The 24,015-nt window shown below is 38.8% G+C and overlaps 1 protein-coding gene across 1 annotated transcript in view; it reads right to left on the bottom strand.

Moving 5' to 3' along the window:
- PALLD (palladin, cytoskeletal associated protein) overlaps positions 1–24,015 on the bottom strand; it is a 286,056-nt gene that overhangs the window by 28,718 nt on the left and 233,323 nt on the right. Inside the window, exons 10-14 of the mRNA XM_018560033.1 lie at positions 21,623–22,315; positions 16,592–16,727; positions 16,299–16,400; positions 9,643–9,858; positions 512–661 (exon numbers count right to left, since the gene is read on the bottom strand). Of these exons, the coding sequence (XP_018415535.1) occupies positions 512–661; positions 9,643–9,858; positions 16,299–16,400; positions 16,592–16,727; positions 21,623–22,315 (1,297 nt within the window). The remainder of the gene's footprint in view (positions 1–511; positions 662–9,642; positions 9,859–16,298; positions 16,401–16,591; positions 16,728–21,622; positions 22,316–24,015) is intronic.

Below are 24,015 nucleotides of genomic sequence, written 5' to 3' on the forward strand. Positions count from 1 at the left end.
ATATATATATATATATATATATATATATATATGTATATATATATATATACATATATACAGTATACAGTATATATATATAATTTATATAGCAATATATTTATATACAGTGTATATATAGCTATATAGATATATACATACACATATGTGGCTACCACTACTCAAAGTCACTCAAGCTCAGTGCAGACCTCTCCACTGGACATAAAGAAGTGGAGAACCCCTTTAGGAAAAGATTACATGGGCAAAAACACCATTGATAGCACAGAAAAACATTTTTTATGGTACAATATACAAACTACTTTTACACAAGCTCCAAATTCTGGTATATATGTAGAATATTGAAACATTGCTTCAAAAGGAAATTGAAAGGAGAAATCTGAGCTAATGGTTAGTGATCACGTGTCCTACTCATGTTAATGCAAATGAGCGTTTCTGTGGTTTATCTGGCATTTATTAGCAATGACTTCATGTCTGATTGTGAAAACAAACACATCATGAGTTAATGTTATATTACCTGTGGGTTGGCAGCCATTATGGTATAATTCCCATCATCATCTAAGGAGGAAACTGAGGTGTGGAGGGAACAGGTGCCATCGGGTTCTCTCTGGATTCTGTAGTGTTCACTTCTTTTAGAGATTTGTTTCCCATCTTTGAACCAATATATCTGCAGATCCAGATGAAAAGAAAACATAAAAAACAGCTTGTCACTGTAGGGTAAAACAGTATATTTATACAAGATACCAGTGCCAGCAGATTAAGGCATACTCAGGCGTAACAGCTGAAACTCAAGGCAGCTGCACACTTACTCTACTTCAGTTTAACATAGCAAACAAATGAACAAGCCGATCCAAAAGCTATTTTTAACCAGCAAGAAAAATGGACTTAAGCAGTGCCAAGAATGCTAATCTCCAAAAGGTTACAAGGCTGTGGGCATCTCATGCATTCCACACAAATGGTACAAATGGCATGAAATTAGAGTCAGGGATCTGCAATCCTTCCAAAAGAGTCTTCTAGAAAATTCTGTTATAGCTCCACTATGCCTGCTCTTTGGGAAATACTTAATGAACTACTGTATATTATAAATGCTTCCCAGATTTTTTTGAGTATATCTCTACAAATCAGTTAGTGTATTGCAAATATGCGTATATACAACTAGACAATAGATATAATATTTATCATGCACACATGTTTAATTTGATTTCATTGATGATGCAAAGAAACACCAGCTAAAAATTTTCAATGAGAAACGTGTAGCAAATCCTAAGACTGAGGATGGGCCTTTATGGTTATAACCCACTGAGTTAATTGTTCCTTTTTTTGAAGCAGGCAAGTATGGCAAATGGCAATTTTGCAATGTTTTAGCTATCTGTTAGTTGATTATAGCTGCAAAATGACTATCTTTTACAATTTCACTGAACCTGGTTGGTATTTGGAGAGGACAAATAGGACTAATTTTATGAATCAGTTCAAAAAATGTAATTTGCTGCAAGAAAAACAAAAAGCAGACTCATCATTTCCTATTAATGGCATACAATGAGGAAACAGTGCTGGTTCTGATATCCAGTACAAGAGGTTTGCATCTCGCTGGCTATGTTCTACTACTGTAGCTTTATAAAGAAAATGAATCATGCAACTGGCCAGAGATGAAAGTACATCAAATCCCCTTCACTAACATTAAGTGTACCTTGTTGGCCTGGGGCTACATAAGCACATTGCTTTCTCTTTGTGTCTCCAGCAGCAAAGAACATCCTACATGATCTAGTCCAGAACATTTTTTTTTAACCTTTAACTAGTTAGAATGGAGGAAAAGGTTTTTTCATGCCGCTCAACTATAATACCTGGCATGCATTTGTATGCCTCCAAGCATATATTTCTCAATGATGATCATCATCATGGCACAATAGTTATTTGTAGCTGCCTAGACAAGTATTGTAGTCAGCTACAGCAGCATTTCTGTAGCTTGTTACAAGACACCAGCTTCTACAGATCTCTGCTACAAAGGTCCAGGTGTGACTTGACCCTTACGTAGCATTTGGGTTTCAAACAAGCTGCATCCAGTTTTATTAAAGCAGAACTCTGGATAAAATTTGTATTAACCCTTGCAGTGGGGCTACCCCACACTGCAAGGGTATTGGTCCTTGGAAATATATACTGTATTTCCCAGCCCCCTAAAAAAACAATTGCACACTAATATTTAATTGAACTGCCTTTAGCTTGATTACAGAAAACATTCCCCATGGCATCCTTTCGATGAGCTTATGCAATGTCACAACATTTATTTTTGTTCAGAGTTTCACCAAGATCTTGTATGTGTTGATGGGAGAGTCGGACTACTGAATAAAGTCTCCAGCACATCCCAAAGATTCTCAATGGGGTTAAGGTCTGGAGTATGTAGTAGCTTGTAGCCAATTTATATGTGAAAATGATGTCTCATGCTCCCTGAACCATTCTTTCACTATTTGAGCCCGATGAATCCCAGCATTGTTATCTTGAAATATGCCTTTGCCATCAGGGAAGAAAAAATCCATTGATGAAATTGATTGAAAAAGCCTGGTCATTCAGTATATTCAGGAAGGCAGCTGACCTCATGTTCTGGGCAGATTGCATTGCTGAACAAAGACCTAATATCCAATGGAAGGCTCTTACCTATTTGCTTAGCTAAATCCAGGTAGTGACTTTTTTTTGGCCAGGCAATATATATATATATATATATACAAGCGCTCCTATCCCAAAATGCAAAATTAACGCTAACATACCAAAATGGCGCTGTTATTACAGCGCCACAGTCTCAGTGAGCACACAGAGATGCGGCCTCCACATCTAAGTAGTGGTATGTTGTAAGCTGCAATAAATTACATATTTGTTCTTGGATTTAGATATGATTGAGGACCACTGAGTTAAATTACAGTGCTCATGACAGTCACATTATATGTCCAGAAGCCTAAAAGCAGTCTGCCCATGATGTAATTGTATAAGAGCTGTTATAATATTGGAACAACTGCACTTAGTACTATCAACACAGATTGCAGCTATAGGCTAGAGCCTTGCTTCTCAGGTGGTGGGTCGTGACCCAAAAGTGGGTCGCGACTCCATGTTCAATGGGTGCCCACATACCTTCCACTTTTCTAGGTGAGAGACTCGTCGGCCACTCCTTAGTGCAGCACTGTCAGTGGTCGCGCCAAGCAGCCATTCAAAATATGCTGCCCAGCCCTGCGTGTCAGCTTGAGGTGGGGTGGGATGGAAGTATGGCAAAAAGGGAGCTGCATCCATATGTGCATTGCTTACAGCTCCCACATGTGCCCTGTAGAGGTGACTGGACTGATGTCACATTCTGGCTCCCGGCACCTCTACAGGGCGCAAGGGAGCCGTACAAGCAATGCACATATGGATGGAGCTCCAGCACAGCAGCCCACGCTGGACCCCAAGCTGAGGATCCACTCTAGTTCTAATAAGGTAGTGAGACTGGGTGAATCTTAAAAAAAAGAGAAAAATATAATTTGTTGGTGTGTGTGTGTGAGAATGTGGTTGTGTGTTTCTGTAAGTGTTTTTTTAAGGTTCCATTCACACTAGTACAGTGCGTTAATCGCACAGTCCCATGCCCCCAGTTCTGGTGTGAAAGGTGTTTTCCGTTGCCATTCATTTGAATGGTTCCCTAAGCGCACCTCCCGCCCACGGTCCGACAGCCTGCACTCGAACACCCGGTACTCCAATGCCGTGCATTCCGATGCAGTGTGACTTGGGTCACGACTAAATGACCAAGGACAAATGTGGGTCCTGAGGTTACACAAGTTGAGAACCATTGGGCTAGAGGATGTGTAACAAATGGGGAAAAAAAGGTACACGTGATTCCAGTCAAAGAGATTTTGTAAGTAGTGCAGCCTAGAAAGTAAAAGCATAAATATTATAAATATTTATATTCTAATTTTATCCAACAACATAACCAGAAGCAATATAGTGCAGACTAACAGTAAAAAAATAACCTATTGTATTACATATCTAGAAAGTAGGATCAGTTCACTAATAATACTTTTGGCCACACTAGCACTTTTCTCAGATGTCAGCACTGACATCCTGCCAGACTGGATCTGGACATACAAATGTTTCTGAGATGATTCAAGATCCTGCTAATAAAACATTACGCATTTCTCAGCCAGACTGATCAGACAGCTACCATATGGGTATTTACAAATGCAAGGAGTAATATTCTAAATATAGTAATCCATAGGAATCATCAGACATTCTCTCTGCACTTGGAACCCAAATAGATGCTATGAAGCTGCCTTAGTTCCCAGAGTTGTTTGGCTGCTTTGGGCACAAGCAACTCCAGCTCTAAACCCACTTTAAATGAAACACGTTATATTATGTACATATGATGTGACTTGTCTGCGAGTAAAAATATCTCCTTGGTTGTATATAAACTCGAAATGCTAAAATACCTAGGATGTTACCCTTCAGTTTAATGCAATGCTGGCCTAATGGCATGGTTGTATTTACATATCATTCTACCCCAAGCTCCACCTTTTCTGCCACATAACTATCCTTCCTGAATATCTTTGCAAACACTTAAACCAGGATGTGCTATTGTTGGTGAGGTGCTAGCTGCTTCTACAAACACCATTTGACTATAGTCACTACAAAGTCCATCAAATAGGAGATCTAAGAGACCAGGGAGATTATGGATTGTTGCCTGAATCCTATATCTCCTATTTACAGCCTCTGCAGTTATTTTTATTACCCACAAATATCCAGATTTGACTAATGAAGGAAAAAAAGGCGACAAAAAAAAACATTATGCAAATCTTTTAACTTTGTTCTGACTCCTCTAACCTTATTGCCAGCACTTGGTAGTAATCTAAGTCTTTATTGTTCTTTAAACTATTTCTACCAGCTATTTTAAACCATGCAAAGGCATGTTCAAAGCCTGCCTGAATGCTTACAGTTTACACAGGAATGCTTAGCATATTGTCTAATAAACAAGATGCTTGGATACTGTTGCTGTGTCTGTTAAGTGTACTGGAACTGCAGTCTTCCAGCACTAATAATTTTCTCTGGATTAAAAATACCCATTTGTGATATTTTTTGATCTCAAGTTTCTGAAGTGCAATGAGAAAATGTCTGATCAGTCTGCAATGAGAAAAGAAGAAAGGTCCCATTCAGAGCAAGCAAAACTTCTGTGAACAATAAATAAAGGGTGTATTTTTCTTCCACACCACCTACTGAAATCCCTTTCTAAAATGGAACATTAAACATTTATTGAGGAGAACGGCCAATACATCACATCCTTCCAAACACAACAAAACCCGCAAATTAGAAAATGAATCCTATAAAAATATAATGAAACTGTTATGTTACTGACAACTGTAAAATGTTTTTTAATTACTTGATTATATAAAGTCGGGTTTATATTCTAGCTCGTCAATAAGCCAGTAAATACATTTACCATTGAATTGTTCATTAGAGACCTAATTATAGTGCTTAGAAATGGTAGCCCAGTATGTATCTTACAGGAAAAACTCAAATACAATCTATTTTGAAAATGACTGAATACATTTACCACAGTTTTCACATGACACTATAATATAGCTGGTTAAAAACGTATTGCTAACACTAAACACAACATCTAATTTTTCCTGTTAGTTTAATATAAAAGAATAAAAGAACATACCAGTTATCTGGAAAAATGCCAAAAAGCAACACCTTAGACCAACCCTTTCTTCTTGGGCATCTAATACTGGACATCTAAGACTCAACCCTTTTCACGTAGATGCCGAAAGACAGTTCTTTTCCCTTAGACACCAAAAAACTAAACTTTTTCCCATAGACACCAGCAAACCTTGTTCTTACAGACATGTAGAAAACAGCCTTTTCCTGCAGACATCGAAAGCCTAACCTTTTTCTATTAGACACCTAAAAACATCCCCTCTTCTCCCAGACATATGGGCAGCCCTTTTCCCATAGATACCTAAAGCCTGACTTTTTCCCCATAGATACCTAAAAACGAACCTTGTTCTTACAGACATGTAGAAAACATTCTTTGTCCGTAGACAGCTAAAGCCTAACCTTTTCCATTAGACACCTAAAAACTTACCCTCTTCCCCCAGACATATAAAGACAGCCTTTTCCCATAGAAACATTAAGCTTGGCTCTTTTCCTGTAGACACCTAAAAACAAACGTTGTTCTTACTTTTTCCCATGGACACATAAAGCATTCACTTTTTCCATTAGACACCTAAAAACATACCCTCTTCCATCAGCCACATATAAACAACTCTTCAGCTTTAGACACTTCATTCTCATCAGTCATTGAAGCTAGCTACAAAATGACCAGCTTCATTTAGTACTCATGTTTTAAAACATGATCATGTAACACCAGCCATTTGTATCTGTGTAGGCAGATATGGTAGCCAGCTGCAAATCACTAGAGAAAATATTGAGATGGATAGTTGTGTCAATTAAATCTATGTTACCAAACCTCTAGGTCCTATTAGCCAAGAATTTAATTTTTTCATAAATTAATTAATGGATAAAGTTGTCACCTACGTCATCCAATCAAAACTTGACAATTTAAGAACTGCTACGAAATGTCTGCCAACATCTGGTTGGCTTCAGTGACAAAGAGAAGTATTTTTTTTTATCCTGTGCACTGACTGCTGAAACCTACAATTACTTCTGCATTCCTGTTCCAAGCAGATTACCTAGTTATCATGTAACGATTGGAGTCCTATGTGACTCTTGGAAACAATACAACCAGAAAGTGACATACAAATGGCCTCTTAAGTGACTATTTTATAGAAAACAAGGGACTCCCATGTGTTTACAATTTCCTCCTGAATGATTTCCTGCTGCAGCAACTCATTACAATGGCCTCTTCCCAGGCAGGGAATTTGAAACAGAACATCAGAAAACAGCTCAGTCTGCTTCCACTAAGCTATGCTGAATGTGCACTAACAAAGTGCAGTGATGATGTTCACTGGCATCTGAAGTGTTATGAGATGCCATCAGAAATATTCAATAAGGCCATGGAGCAATGTGCAGAATACAGTGACCCATAGATTTTGATGACTTCCTCAACAGCATAAAGCTGAAATCTGGTTGGTTGCAGTGTGTTACTGCACAACATCTTTTTTTTTTTTTTTATTTTAAAAAGCAAACCTGTTGATAAAACTAAAGCCTGAAGTAAGATTTTTCCTCTTTTTTTTTACTTTAAAAAGCAAACCTGTTGATAAAACTGAAGCCTGAAGTAAGATTTCTCCTCATTTTTTGTTTTGTCCCCAGAAAAAAAGGGAATGTATTTCCACAATGGAGTAATGGGCAGCAATTTAAAAAAAACTTATTAATTCTACCCTTAAAAACTGGAAACTCTTTTAAAAACTAGATAAGTCTCACTTTAAAGGAGAACTATGGGGTCAGTGTTTTTCCCCATAGTTCTCCTTAGGGCAACGGGAGGACACAAACTAGCGTTACCCTAAGCTCAGTATACAACTATGAGGTGAGTGAAAAGCACTCACCTCATAGTTCTCCTTTAATAGCTACATCTGTAACTGGTGTGGTTGATTTATTAAAGGAGTAAAGGGGAGCTTTCACTTAGTGAATATGATAAACATTTATTTTGCAAATAATACATAATCACACGCAAGAAAAAAAAAAAAAGCACTTGATTATTGACTGAAGTCAGCACAGCTTCCCTACAGTCACAAAGCTAAGTGAAAAACTCAATTGCAACGTGAACATGATCATCTGCTTTATTAAATCAACCCTAATTGCTAGTGTTCTGGGTTCATCCTTTGCATGGCTTTCCTAGATGGGCCCTGATCTTCTCCCCAATCCAAAAACATTCCAGAACGTTAAAGGAGAACTATGGAGTCAGTGCTTTTTCTCATAGTTCTCCTAAGGGTAATGGGAGGACACAAACTAGCGTCCTCCCGTCACCCAAATCTCAGTATACCACGAGCTACAGCTCGCGGTATACTGAGACGCCACAGCCGGAACAGATCCCGACAATGCTGTCTGGACCCAGCTGCGTGAGTGACAGCTGGCTCTGCCTATCTAGAGGCAGAGCCAGCTGTACCCGCCCCCTCCCCCGTCCGTTCCGCCAGTCAGAGCTGGAGGATCGGACAAGGGAGGGGGGATCCCTGCAGGGAGCCATGAGTGACAGCCTCGGCTCTCAGCACGGATAGATCAAGAAGTGAGCGAGCGCCGGTATGTGTTTGCTCACTTCCCGATCTACTGAGCCGACCTGTGACAGTTTCATTGTCACAGGTCGGCTCAGATTATGAGGCTAAGCGAAAATCACTCGCCTCATAATTCTCCTTTAATTAGCTTCCATTCAAAAAGTACTCTGCAGTATGTATGCTTGTTTGGGTTTGTTAGAAGCAACTTTCCTTTGGGGGGAATAATTGATGTGAAAGAGATGTGCTGCTGCTGTATAAATAAGAAAATGGTGCATCACATCCTGAGACACTTTTAGTTTCAAGAAATCCTAAAAGATATTAGGTTATTTGATTTACTGTACATGGTGTATGATAGCAGATCCTCAATGTACATTTATGCCTTAATCTTTGATAAAAGGTTTACATCTGGCATGCAGACTATAGATCAATCTTGCCTGTATCACACATATGACAGTCTGTTATACGAATATCCTACACATTTTTGACACCTTTTAAATCACAAGCAGACAACCACGGCAATGAAATCTTGATAAGATGCAGCTGTAGCTAAAGATTTTAAACTTGAATGTGGATCCACTCTGTGGCAAGGATGAAGTGGTTTGTGGGGGAAAATACAGTCAAGTGAGACAAAGCAAACCATCAGACCAGGGACTTAAACCAGACCATACTGTATGTAAAAGGTATAAATAACAATACTGAGTAAAACAGCCACCATAATTCTTTATAAAACATGATGCTAATCCTTAAAGTATATTCTAAACTGTTTTCTTTATTTTGGTAATGGCTAAAAAGAATAATCTTTTTGGCCACCTGTGTCACATTGGATAGATTTTGTTTCACTTTGTTTCACAGAAAGTGAAAAGACATTCATCCAAAGTCAGGAAAATGTTAGGTACAGTAGCTGTCACTGCAACAGGTGTCCCCAATGGAAGATTTTCCCTCTGTTACTATTCTGGGGGATAACATTTCGGATTTTTCTCTCACTTTCAGTCCCATTAGATAAGACAAAAAGGTTTTAGCTTTAGATACAATTTAAAGTATTATGTTAAAAAGTTTTTGCAATGGATGAATTGTTTCTTAAACATATGCAGTAGACAAAAATATAACATTGGCTTAAAAAAGCTGAAAAAAAAATTAAAATGGAGATGCATCTTGTGGAAACCAAATATCTTCTTTTTCTGAACTGTCCTGGGTCATTTCTGCCCTCTGGTTTAATAAATGTTCTTCCAGCCCACTGTGAGTCATGAGCATTAAAGAGTTTACTGACAACAATTTCTTGCTTAGCAATGTCAACATATTATAAAAATGGCATGATGACACAAGGTATATCACTTGGCCTGAGGACCATAAATCAATTGTGATCCCTAAACTCTCCCTTACAGTTCTAATAATGTCACTTTGAGTTTTCAGCTTTTTTTAATCAATATTTTTCACAACAGTTTGTCACTGATATAATAGAAGAATATTTTCATACCTTTGGCTTTGGATTGCCCGTGACCTTGCATGTGAAAGTGGCTGGCATGCCTTCAAAGATCTTAAAGTGTTGCAGTTTTGTTTCAAATTGAGGAGGGGTTCCATCAGATTCATCCCCGTGTTCTACATCATCATCCGATTCTTCCACAGGAGAACGTTCTAGGCGATACTCAATTTCACTTATCAGCCTCTGTTCAAAGCTGGATACTTTGTACTCCTATCATATTGAAAAGACAACATGTCAGAATACTTCATTATTAACATCTTTTCTCTTTGAAAACACTTCAAGTCATCAAAAATCTGCAAGCATACTGTTTCTAAAATAAAAAAAAAATACTACTTATTTATTGTATTTCACACTACAAAACAACAACACACTACAACATTTCTTTATACAAGTTACACAAATTATAAAGAAAATGTGATTTTTTTTTCAGACAACAAATAAAACCGAGGAAATAACGAATGCTATGTAGGAAGCATCACACCTCTGCTAAAGTCAGACATTCTAATAATTTTACTTTTAAGTGAATCATTTATTTTTCTTTTGTATAAAGTTTGAAAGGGCTAGAACCTTTGTCTGATGTTTACTGTGGATGTGTTTAGAGACAGTAAGCACCCCAATAGAATACAGACAGAAAAAAAATGAAAATAAACCTCATGATCTTTCCCTACCTCATACAATATAATTTTCCATCATTTCTTGCAGACAGACTGAGCATTGTTTGTAGCGAATGAATGAATTTAAAATAACAAACTCTTTGCAGTCATTCTAAATTGTGCAACCTCCTTCTCTTAGAACCACAGTCACTAGCCTGGGGACAGGGTATACCAGAAGACAAGCTCAGGAATACCTTGTGCATAGACTCAATGCTGGTATAAATATTAGAGGTGATTTCTAAGACAGCTGCATTCCCCCAAGTCTATTCAGGGTACGGCTTTCTGTATTAAATTACTTTTGTTACAAAAAGATCATTTGGTAGACTTCCATGTATGTTCACAAGCACCACAACTACAATTCTAAATGTCTCAAAGGAAATGGAAAAGGAAAATATTAGTCTGCAAGCCCTTAACCATGTGTATTTTTTGGCCTGTAATGTTAAAGGTAGAGATCGACTTTGATTGTGCTATATGTTGCCCCATGAGACAGAAGCTGTCTATGAACCACATACTTTTCTTTGTAAAAACTTGATCTGTATATATTGAATTCAGCTCCAGGGAACTGTAATATGTGTTTATTTTAAACAATGTTTCAGATTTTTTCTCAAGTTTAAGCACTCTGCAGACTTTTTTTTACTGCATTTCTTTAGGTAAAGGAATGAGCAAACAGACCTCTGTTGAGGGTCACATATCGACTAGAATAATAAAGACACCCGCAGACTGTTTCCCACTAAAAATACTCCATGTCATTTAATCTTCACTTGTATAATTAAACTTTAGAGGATACTGTCAGCCTCAAAAACTGTCTTTTATTAACCTGCTTGTCATATATGGGCAAATAAACATAACAATAGTGCTTCTATGGTATGTGTACCAATTCTTAAGAATCTCTCATTAAGGCTTAGCTATTAAAACACATTAAACATCATTTAAAGGGTTTGTTTGATAAGGTAGAGTTATAACCCCGTGAGAAGGATGATTTAACTGCTTTGGTATGTTTCATATCTACAGGATCCCTTCTTCACTAGGAAAGTTTGGTCAGATGCTTTTGACCTCGGTAAAACATGCCACCCTGGGTTACTGCATTCTTTAACTTGGCTGTTTATTGCATGTTCATTCATTTTTACCGGTGGGGTGAAGGTAACATTGTGTAAAGCTTTAACAAAAATAGCAGCATGGGAGCAAAAGTCAAACATCAACCTGAATTGTTCCTATAAGTGTGATATATTAAAAGGAAAACTACATGTACCTTCTGGTAAAGTGAAAGATCAGTAGTGCTTCGTCTGGTGTTTAACACCCTTTCTGGGTCAATTACTAGACTACTAGATTTGTTAGCTAGGTGGTCTGTGGTATTAAACATGAATCCCAAGATGAGATTTAACTTACATTATGAAATGAAGATGATGGTATAAACATTTTATTCAGCATCCTTTTGGTAACTAAACAGTCAGATTTATCAGTATTGATGCCCTAAATCCTGTGTTAAAGTGACAAGTTGACAGTTACAACTAGGAACCAGAATGCGCCACTTCTGTTCCCACAATCACTACTAGTGCCCCATTCCGCTACCTTACCTTCCCCTACCATGATGTGCTTGCAGCTATATAGCTCACACTTTTCAGTCTGATAAAAAGTGACTATAAATATTTCAACTATATTAAAAACCATCAACTAATAATAATTAACCATATTTTAAAAGAACCTAGTCCCTAGATTTAATGGAAATATTACATCCTTTGGTGGATATACCATAAATACACACATATTATATATATATTGTTCTGTTTATATAGGATGTTTTTCAGAAACATATTTGTTAATATTTTGTTATTTAGATGGTTGGAATGGGGACAAAAACATGGAGCAATGATTCTCTTACAGAAAGAAATATACAATTTTTCACTTCCAGTCATGAAAATTGCTACACTGCAACATCGAACAAACATTTATATACATACGGCCTCATTCACACTGCCGCGCGTATACGCGCGCACCTACGTATTATGCCATATGCAACACATGCAAATAAATGGCTCCATACACATAGCCACGTATGGAGCTGTATATTTGCGTAGCGTATATATGCGCAAAAACAGAATGGAACAGAGATGCGCCTGGGCAGCGTATTCTGCGTACATGCGTACAGCACATTCAAAATTCCATTACGAGTGATGCATTCTGGGATTGCATATAGTGCACGCATAGACGCTCGTATATACGCGCATAGACGCTCGTATATACGTGCATAGACGCGTATATACGCAATATACAATTTTGCTTGCGTTGTGTGTGAATGAGGCCAAAGATATAGTACAAAACAACAAACATAGAACTGGAGGTATATAAATGACAGGTATAATTTATATGTGTTGAACACCAGTGTCTGATGATATTAATGCAGAAATGATGCCCATTTCCTGTATAAGGGACACTTTATATCAGTGGAATTCAGTGAGGCTAATTAAGAAGTCATTAGTGAAAGTAAAACACACAGTAATTTCATGCAACAATATTATGGAAATGAATACTTTACTGAGGTATATAACATTCTCAGTTTTTTTCTCCGTTACTTAGGAAAAACCCTTTCTTACCCCAATGGATGAATAAACATGACACAGAGTGACAAAACAAAAGGCAACAAGGTAAAAACAAGTGATTATGACAGATGTTAAATTAGGCAAACTGCAAAACATGTAAGATGTTAATTTTAAGACCAATGATCAGTGAGGTGTAGACAAGGAACACAGGTCAATAGTAACCTTCTGCATTTCAAGAGGATTCTCTATAGAAGCATCAACAGAGGCAACTTCCTGCAAAGGTAGAGAAGAAGGTGAAAGCTGAAGCAAGAAAACAGTTACTGATTTGTGCTCTGATGACACTTCTCCACAGAATACAGGGTATAAACTCCGACCCAGGATCTTTCTATACAAAGCAGTATTTAATTATTTATCCCATTATTCTATACTAATCTATAACTCTTCCTAACAGACGGATCCAAAAAAAAACTTCCTGCAAAGATAGAGAAGAAGGTGAAAGCTAAAGCAAGACAACAGTGCTCTGCAGACACTTCTCCTTCACAGAACTCAGGTATTAACTCTGACCCAGGAACTTTCTTCACAGAGCAGTATTGAATCATTTAACCTATTTGGAATGCTGTGATATCATGCAGAAAATAAGGTTCTTTAAGGTTCTATTCTTTATCTTTTTGACACAGATTTATAAAGGAACACCCAACCCCCCATGCCAAGGTGCTAGGTGTGATCCCTGACTCCAAACTTACATTTCTGCCACACATCCCATCACTATCCAAATCCTGTTGCCTTCACCTTTCTAACATCTCCAAAATCCGCCCCTTCTGAACCAATGAAACCACAAAGCTATTTATCCACTCACTTGTTATCTCTCCTCTCCACTATTGCAACTCCCTCCTCATTGGCCTACCACGGCACAGGCTATCCCCTCTTCAGTCTCTCAAGAATGCTGCTGTTAGACTCATCCACCTAACCTTCCACTCAGTGTCTGCAACCCCCCTCTGCCGATCACCCACAAAAAAAAATTGAAAATATAACAAACACTTACTTAACCATCCACAACTGCCCCCAGCTATATCTGCCACCTCGTCTCAAAGTATCACCCTAACCATCCCCTCCACTCCTCCCAAGACCTCCTGCTCTCTAGTTTCCTCATCAACTCCTCCCATGCTCGCCTTCAGGACTTTTCTAGAGGTTCTCCCATCCTCTGGAACTCCTTACCCCAACTTGTCCGGCTATCCTACTCTGACTGCCTTTAGAGGACTGAGGAATCATCTCTTCAGAGAAGCCTATACCGCCTCAACCTAACTACTGGACTATCACTTTTTTCAAACAATTCATCCCACACGGCTACCACCGGGCAGAGCCTTCCTTACCAATCTTGTCTTGATTTGTATTGTAATTTTAATGTCCTCCTTATATTGTAAAGCACTGCGCAAACTGTTGGTGCTGTATAAATCCTGTATAGTAATAATAATAGAGGAACTATCTTAGGCTGCTATATTTTTTTATGTTATTTTTTAATGTGTAATGATCCACAGTTCTTCAAAGGGTTAATAATGGAACCTTGTTACAAGCACATTTATATAAGAATATTAGCACATTAAAAGTATGTACATCTTCATGTTTCCACACGTATGTACACCGTCTGCATCTTCTGTGGCATAAACAACCACTTACTGTAAATTTGGCTTACAAAAGTAATTAGAAAATGGTCATGGACAGACACTTTCCCCAGCACATACACAATCAAAATACAATACTATGATCACTTGAGCCACTTGATATACATATATATATATATATATGTGTATATATATACAGGGCTCAAAATTTCCACGAGTGAAAATTGCGTGGGGGCAGTACGCCACCGGCAGTACGAGGGGGGAATCTGCCGCCTCTTCAGCAGCGGCGATCACCCGTTCAGCTCTCCCCCTTCTCTTCTCCTCTTCGGCCGCTCTATAGCTGCAGCGGCCGGAGAGGAGAAGAGAAGGGAGAATGTTCAGCTGGCTGTCCGTCATCTGCAGTCTTCTTCCTCCTGAAGGGAGGCTTCAAGTTGGACATGGAGGACAGATCGCTGTATGTATGTGAATCAGGTCAGCCATGTGCACTGTGCGTTTCTTGCTGACCTCTGCACTGTGCGTTCTTGCTGACCTCTGCACTGTGCATTATTGCTGACCTCTGTACTGTGCGTTATTTCTGCCTTACACCGCTGATCGCTCCACTGTGCGTTATTGCTGACTTCAGTACCATGTGTTACTTCTGCCTTACACTGCTGACCTTTGAACTGTGCGTTATTGCTGACCTCTGCTTTATTACTGGCCTCTGTACTGTGCGTTACATTACTGGCCTCTGTACTGTGCGTTACATTACTGACCTCTGTACTGTGCGTCATCCTGCTGACCTCTGTACATTTCTGCAATGCGGGACCTGAAGGGAGGCTCAACGAGGCTGCTAGAGGGTTCAAAAACTGCACGGGCCGGTGTGCGCAACACTGCCCGTTCAGCATTACAATCATCGACAAGCCCTCCCCCTCGGTGGGCAGGGCTTGCAATGATCGCAAGTACAATCTGCCTGTCCAAGATGGGCAGGTCGTACGAAATTTTAATGACCTTACAACCATCGCACAACAAAAGTCGTGTGATGGTTGTAAGGTGTAATGCCACCTTAACATTACTGACCTCTGTACTGCTGACCTTTGTACTGTGCGTCATTGTACACACCAACAGTAACATAAACCATAGGAGCCTTGTATCCAATCTGCTAACAATCATCCAACTCATTACCTTCTCTCCTATCAATCAGGTTGATCAATAATCCAGTCCACATCTGTGGCTATCAATCAAATTCATTCTCTGCTAAATGATCAGATTGTGTAGATTTGACCATACTGTATATGTGTATGTGCACAACCAATGTCTGCCCATTTGATCTTCATGTGTCAAGGAAACAGTCAAGGAAACAATTGACCAAGGATACATGCTTGAATAAACTCCACTGTACATACTCCAGGGAAGCAAGAATGCATGACAAGCTTGCCAGGTCACTGTTTAGGTATCATAATCACACGGAAAGCAGGAAGAAAAACATGCATTAATGCACAGCTGACTGCTATAGAATGAGTGTTATGGATGAAGCATTCATACTTTCTGTCAATTACATTTACTTAACAAAAGAAACATTTAGGATTTTTCTATTCATTATAATATATTGCTGTTTCCTCATTTGTGATTCACTAAATGTCCTTCAATGGTTTGCTTTTGATAAGCTGTTTGTTAATGATTATTGTGGCTTTATGGAAACATGTCAAAATGTTTCTTTCTGGCAAGGAACACCAGCTCAATTGTGTGTATTTCATAGAGGTGAAACATATAAAACTAAATATGGAGCAACCACATATTTTCTTCATATAATATAAACTATGTATATGTAGATACAAAGAAAAATGTAATCATATCATATGTACCTGTGTATTTATATCATCTTCTGCTTCTTGCAAGTTAAACACTGTTGCAGCATTGTCGGCTCCCAGTAACCGCCGAGCCATTTTCTCTTCATACGTCAATTTCTAAGAACATAGGGAAGATACAAATATTTCATTTTCAATCGCTCATGACTTGCCTTTCTAAATTCAGTGGCGGAATATGTTAAGAAATATGACTAATGTCTAACTTTAAAAGGAAAGCTAAAGGATAGCTGACAGTTTCTTTGTAACACAATATGGATAATAAGTGCTTAGGTTTGCAGTTAATATAATACCGGTTGGCCGTTGTTCAGGAGCTCATCTTTAAAACGCAGCTTCCTCTCCAGATCTTGTATCACTGCATCTTTTGATCCCTTGATCTCATCATCAGAGGCTATGCGAGCAGTCCGGCCTGCCTTCCTTTGGAAGCCACTACCAGAAGAAATATTGATAGTAAATTACATTCTATTCTTGTACTGTTGGCAACGAATATTATAGATTTAAAATCTTCATAACATGCACATATGAATTCCTGACTGTGGTTCTAACCCCTCCCTACACTATCAAAGTCTTATAATACTTTAGGTTTAAACTGGAGATTGCTCCAATACTATCTGTCATAAGCAGTTTTAGTTCTTCTCCACACTTCCCTGGTCATGGTTTTCTTTTAGTATACAGTCTATGCAGGTAGTATGGTGAAATACAGCATTAAAAAGATGTCCCCTTTCAAACAGTGGAGATGATCAGGGTTGTACAGGCAGGTTGCTCTCTCCACAAACCCATCTCTGCTTCCTACCAGTAACCTGATTTGTAGCTAGGTGAACAATGCTCTGACGATGCTAGAGTACTGGGTGCTACTTCTCTCTCTCTCAGTTTACCTTTCTCTTTCAATTCTATCTGTATCTCTCTCTTTCATTCTTTGAGGGGAAGTTACAAAGACTAGAGCAAACAAAATCGGGCAGAGTTGCCCCTGGCAACCAGTATCTAGCTTCCATTTTTCAAACTTTTAGTGAATTCCCTTCTTTATCTCTTGTTTTCTCTCTATATATTTTTCTCTCTGTCATTATATCTGTCTATGCCTCCTGTCTTTCTGTCTCCCTTTTTTCCCTGTTGGTCTGTCCATGCACACTTTAAACTCTCAGATTATTAGAATGTTGCTATTAAGTGAGGACACACTGAAACTTGAACATCTACAGTAGCAGCAATGGTTACAGACTGCCCTGTGTGAGCTGCTACAGTTCTTATGTCTCTAAAAGGCCATCTTCTGTACAGTCCCCCTCATCCCACCCTCTGCTCTAATACAGCACGTTGGATAATAGGATATGTGAAATCCTCCATCTTGCTAAAGATCAGACCAAACCAGATCTAAAATATACTTCAAATAGTGTCTGGCAAAACAATTCTTTCGAAATCCAGCAGTATAGAGAAAAGATACTCTGCCAGTTCCTTTGCTTCAGCATCTAACCAAGAAGTCACTGTCCCATACAGGTGTTCATTCCTTCAGCGCCTTTGCATTGCAAGTGGCAGACGCATACACCAATCCCTTGAAGTTTGCTGACCCAATCAGCTACAGGTGAGCTGCTTTGCTGTGCAACATTAGCACTGCTGTAGTAGGTGCTCAATGTGGCTGATCACTACATTCCCTCAATGTGGCATTGACAGTACAGCCCAGCACTGTGCCGTGGCCCAGTGGTTGAAAACCACTGCTCTAGAGAATGCAGCATTTCAATTCAGTAGCAACTAATAACATATGTATATCGATTAGATATCTATATCTCAATATAGATTAGCTAAAAAATGATAATGCAAATTGTAATTAAAATAAACTCAGCTTTGTGGCCTGACGTAAAGGAGAAACAATGGCCTGCTCACTTTAAACCAAAGTTCATCACACCTGTTATATAAAATTAATGGTGTATACTGTTTTTGGGGTGATAAATCTGTGTCATATCATATTCTCTAATCTTTATTTTAAGGTCCCAGAAAATTAGCAGGAAACCATTCTAACTCACTGACAGGGCCTAATTTACCAAAACTAGAGCAAGGAGAAATGTCTGTGTTGCCCATAACAACTAGATATTAACAGCTCTCATTTTTATCCAGGCCAGAATAAATGAAAGCAAAGCTTGGCTACGTGTTTACCTGGAAATGTTAATAAGAACTATGGTTTTGTTTAACCAACCAACTGCATTTTACATTACTTGGTTTCGCTTTGCATTGTCATTCTGAATAAGCTAATGTTTTCCAGTTTCAAAGTACAAGTCATAGTGTATAGGCATAGATAATACATTATATTTCTTTAATGTTTTCTACGGTTGACTTATTGCCATGGTATTTCCTCACATTGTAAAAGGAGGGTATAAAGTTCTACTAAAGACATTGCCCTAGGGAAAGCAGAAAAATTATATCAGGTCACAGCTTGAAATCTTGAGTCTCTGAGATATCACCTCTTGATTAGAATGATACAGAAGATACTGCTGAGACACCAAGTATAAAGTGAAAATAAAAATGATACCTTAAATTTAAAATATTTACAAAGAATTTGTTCTCAGTTTCTGAGAAGTGGAGCATTATGAGGGGTGTTGGAGATCAAAAAATTGCATGACCCCCACCATAGTCATCTGGAAATACTGTAACGAAATCCAGATTGCGCTCAAAACACATTTCAAATTCCTTGGTGGTTACATACAGATGGATGATAATGTTTCAAATGTTGTTTTAATCTTTTCCTTTCTAATACCATCCAAAGTCAATATATTTTTATGAATTGTTATCAATAAAACAAAGGTAGCTGTAAATATTTTAACTGTAAATGCATTTTTTTTAAGATTTACCTTTAATATCTAAAACTTTAGGATTGTTTCTTTGTATATTTTTTCGTAAGTGGATGCTGCAATTGACATTCTCCATAAATAAAAAGCCCCATAAAAAAATAAAAACCTGTTATATTTTGGTCCACCTCAGATGTACACAGGCATATATGGGACCTGTGTTGATGAGCTTTTATTTCCTAAAAGTTCCCTACCCTAAACATGTACATGAGAATGCAAAAGTAGGTTGATGCTGCTTAGGAGGGAAAGTGCAAGTCAGAAGATGGTTATCTTCAGACCAGATGTAAATCAATGAATTTTGAATGATCACAGCAGTCCCTCAAAATGATTTGAATGCACCTCATCAACACAAACCCAAAGCCCAATGAAACCGGCCCATAGTCTTGTTGGTACAAATAAATAGTTTAGCATTAACAATATGCAAAAAGCCAAAGTATGTTCTCCTATAAACTGTTTATTCTCCTCTACTACACAGAAAGATGTAAATACACAATGTAACTGGTTGATATGGGTAAGAAGAACAGATTTTCAGTCAGATATCATCTTAAAATCATGAGGCACAGCCCTAAACAACCATATCAAGGAGAGGAGATATACACCATGGATGTGTCCTAATAAGATATGTTGGGCTGGTGGCCCTGAGTGCAGGTGCTTCTGTTGGTTATGTATTTAGATGAAGCATTGAGTTCTTGAGGAATGCTGAATTAAGTTTTACTTGCTTATAAGGACATTCTATCTGAGTATACAGCATTATACAGGAAACATATAGATAGGAAATATTCCTGTGTATCATAGATAAGTATGCATAAGCATAGAGGCTAGAGACATAGAGACATTGCAGTACAGCTCCAAAGACATAATTACATCTCGATATGCTGTTGCATTTCCAACAGCTTCACCATTTAGACATCCATCAGAGCAGGACCCACAGTCCTGCAGTCATGCTGCGATCACAGCATGTGGGAAACGGAAGTACCAGATGTCAAGTGACAAAATGCCAAGAGCAGCAAAGGAAGCTTATGCTGGATGATGGGAAAAGGCGTGCCATAACAATTGTTCCTTTTGGAACATCCAACTTTTATCATGTCCACTAATCACTGTTACTTTCTATCTAACTATCCCTGCCATCAAAGGGCCACTAAGTTATGTCCCCTCCAACCAGGCCAAAGGTCCCTAGACTTCCCCTGAGGAGGTCCTGTATATACCACTGACAATGAGCACTGTATTCAGGGTCAGTGTATGAAACCTATTTTGATTTGTTCTGTAAACTGTACTGTCTTAGAGATTTGGATTTCTATTACAAAACAAAGGGGTCTATTCACGAAGCAGCCGAAGGATCTAGCCGTAGCTTCGGCCGATCCTTTCGTCTAGGTTTGGCCCCAGGACCCCTTCGGCTGAGTAGAACCGAAGGGCTGCTGTACGGGCTAATCACTATAGCCTGTACAGCTCCCGAACTTGGCCGAGAGGCTCAGTTGAGCCGGAGGCATATGCCTCGGCTCGGCTGAGCCGCGCTGAAAGCCGAAGCTGGCCGAAGCTGGCAATGAGGTTATAATAAAGTATTCTTAACAGCCAATGTATTTCATTGTGCCATGAGCTGGTCATGTTAAGTAATTTGTGTTTACTTAGGCTGTGTGAGCAGTACAGTCGCAGCTGGAAGTCACTTTTCTTGTTATGAGTTTTTTTCTGAAGCATTGGCACATATCTGAAGACCTGGCAAACATGTTGTGATTCTAAGACAAGGTGGCAACATTTCAGATAACAGCTCTGTAACTTGAGAATGTGTTCGAGTTTACAGAGTATATAGTACACTTCTGTAGTAACTGGTAATGTCAATCTGTGTACATGTACAGTAAGCGAAATTAACTTCCAGTACAGTTTATATAACATTTTTCTTCTATATGCCACATGTCTGTCTGCCTTGTTGGCTATCTTTCTACTATCTATTATGTAAATATCTATTCATCTATCATCTATCTATTTATGTATATGATTATGAACAAAATGTGGGTAACACTACTAACTTAGTTTGTCATGATACCACAAGTTCCGTGTGATGAGAACAGTCAACAGTACAGGAAAGACAAGAATCCCAAAATACTGTGCATGATGAATATGAATGGCAGAAAAGGAAATATCTGTGTTGCCTATTTAAAAAACTGCATTTTTCTTATAAAAGCACCAGCAAAAGGACAGCTGCAAACTGACTGGCCATGTTGGATGATAGCCCTACTCACCCTTTCAATTTTATATTCAGAAGGCCAGTAAATCTGTATAAATACCCCTTCCATTACATGGTTGACTTACTGGTTACAAACCCACAACTTCCAGAGTACTAAATTAATTGAATGGGCAGATTTGAGAAAAGACATGTTTAGAATGATTAAACATGTATTGTACAATACCAGGTGGACATTCTATGGCACCTACTGGCTTTTGTCAAATCAGTGTGAACTGTAAAATTATCTATATAGACAAAGTGAAAGCAAATGTACTCACGGAGGCATGACACCTTTTGGTAGTCCAAGCTCATTGAAAGAGACAGGTGATGACTGGCATGGCAACATGGAACTGAGGAAAGCCGCAGGACTGTGGCTGGAACTAGAACCTCTGGTTGTTGGAGACTGAGACGGACTGTATGAAGGAGAAGGTCCAGATCCAGGAAGTGGCGGAGGAGGTGGAGGAAGAGGAAATGGATCCTGGGGAAAATAGTTTGCAGTTGGACTCATCACAGGAGGTGGTGGAGGAGGAGGAGATGATGAGGTTGGCGACCAAAACTGTTCACCTTCAGGAGCAAATGGCTGTGAGAAAGGTTGCACAGGAACTCTTGTAAACTGCTTTTGAGGTGTTGAGGGTGATATTGGAGATGGGATGCTGGAGGTAGAGGAACCTGAAGATGGTGTAATGTAGCCTGGGGCATTGCTCACGGTCTGGGCAGCAATAAATTGTTTAGGCCGAGCATAGTTGAAGGAGCTTGCTGGCTGCATGGCAGGAGAACTGTGGGAGTTGAGAACACTCATTTGCACTGGTGAGGTGATAAGCTGACTGGCCTCCAGCTCCTGGAAGGAAGGTGGAGGAGGGAAGGATGGTGAGGGTGGTGTGTTTTGCTGATGACTGGCTTGTTGCTTCCAGGCAGCAGATTCCTTCTCGTGACGTATCTGATTTTGTAGTTGCAGCAGTGCCTGAGAATCCCTGGACACGAACGAGATAAAAAAAAAAGAATTATGAACAGGGAAGTGGTATGCACAGCATCTGAGCAGTGTGTTCAACAGAAACTACAGAAGGAATGCTACAGTATTCCTAACAACAGCTTTAAGTAAAAAGCAGAGTTCCAAAGAAAATAAACATAAAAATGTTCAGTGGATATAGCTGCCGGTGTCCTGTTTTGTAATGGAGACTGGATGTCCAATCCTGAATGTGTCACATCTCTGACAATTACACTCAGATTACACTGACGATATAACACAGCACAGTGGGAAATGAGTAAGAACACTAACAAATTCACAAGAAATGAACACTCCTGCATCCTTATACAAACACATATTCATGGCAACTAAATGCACAAAGAAAGCAGAAGTCTATATCTGTGCATGAGCTGTGTGCTAAACATGAGTGGTCTTATTTACTCTGGACCTATCCCATTTCACGCATCAGTTAATAAGACACATACTAGCATTACAAAATGACTTTATACGATAAAAAAAAGCATCTCATACCTGTAATTAATAAAAAAAATGTTACACCAGAACTCATTAACTAAAAGCTCAGGCAAAGATCACACTGGCGTAATTTAATAAACCGTTTTTAATTCTAAGGTGCAGTGATTAGAATTTACTGTGCTGAAGTCAGGACGTACAAAATAAATTATTGCAATTATTTTAAATAGGGCTGACTGCAAAGGGCATTGTGGAGTTTTCATGTCATTAAAGTCTGCTGAGAGTCTATTGTGTAAATAAGACAGACCCCCCATCTGGTGAACTTGCAATAAGATGATCAGCAAGGCACGACTTTTATGCACAACGGCAGCAAGACGGGAACAAGCATAGATGATTGGAGAACACAGCTTTCCCCACAAACCTATATAATTACAAACTAGTAAAGGAAACACATAGTAAGATTAACTACAGTAAGCTCATCTTTTCATGTGTATATTTAAAAACATTAAAAAGTCTATAGTTCTGTAAAAAATGTAGTGTGCAAAGTGTCCGATAATACTGAATCTGCAAAAATCTTTCATTGTTCTGACTGCTTCAAGCTGCTTAACAGAGAAATCTAATTGGTTGCTATCATTCACTGTACTCCGTACGTCAATCTGCCTTACTAAATAACTAACCACTTTTTTTATTATAGGTATTTATATAGCGCCAACAATTGACATACTGTACATTCACATCAATCCCTGCCCTCAATGAGCTTACAATCTGAGGTCCCTATCTCCCATACACATAGGGCCAATTTGTAGGCAGCAGAAAAATCACTTCCAGCATGTTTGTGGAGTGTGGGAGGAAACCAGAGCTCCCACGTAAGCACAGGGAGGACATGCAAACTCCTTGCAGATAGTGTACTGGCCAGAATATGAACCAGGGACCCCTGGTGCTGCAAGGAAGAAGTGCTAACCATTACACCACCATGTTGCCTGTCTGACAAATGCTAGTCTTGCTCAGGATTCCCATTGGTTTTCCAATAATGAAATAAGTTGTCTTTTATAACATGCCAACTACATATAAATGATGCACAGATAAATTAAAGAATCAATATTACTTTAAAGCTAGCATATGTGTTTCTAACATACCTACTGTATCTAGAAATAAAACCTCATGTTAGCCCATGCAAAAATTAATTAAAACCCACGGGGCTCAAGTGCGAAAAAAAATATAGCCCGCCATTTCTTA

Source organism: Nanorana parkeri, unplaced genomic scaffold (assembly GCF_000935625.1).
Source record: "Nanorana parkeri isolate BGI_ZX_2015 unplaced genomic scaffold, ASM93562v1 scaffold428, whole genome shotgun sequence".
NCBI classification, from domain to species: domain Eukaryota; kingdom Metazoa; phylum Chordata; class Amphibia; order Anura; family Dicroglossidae; genus Nanorana; species Nanorana parkeri.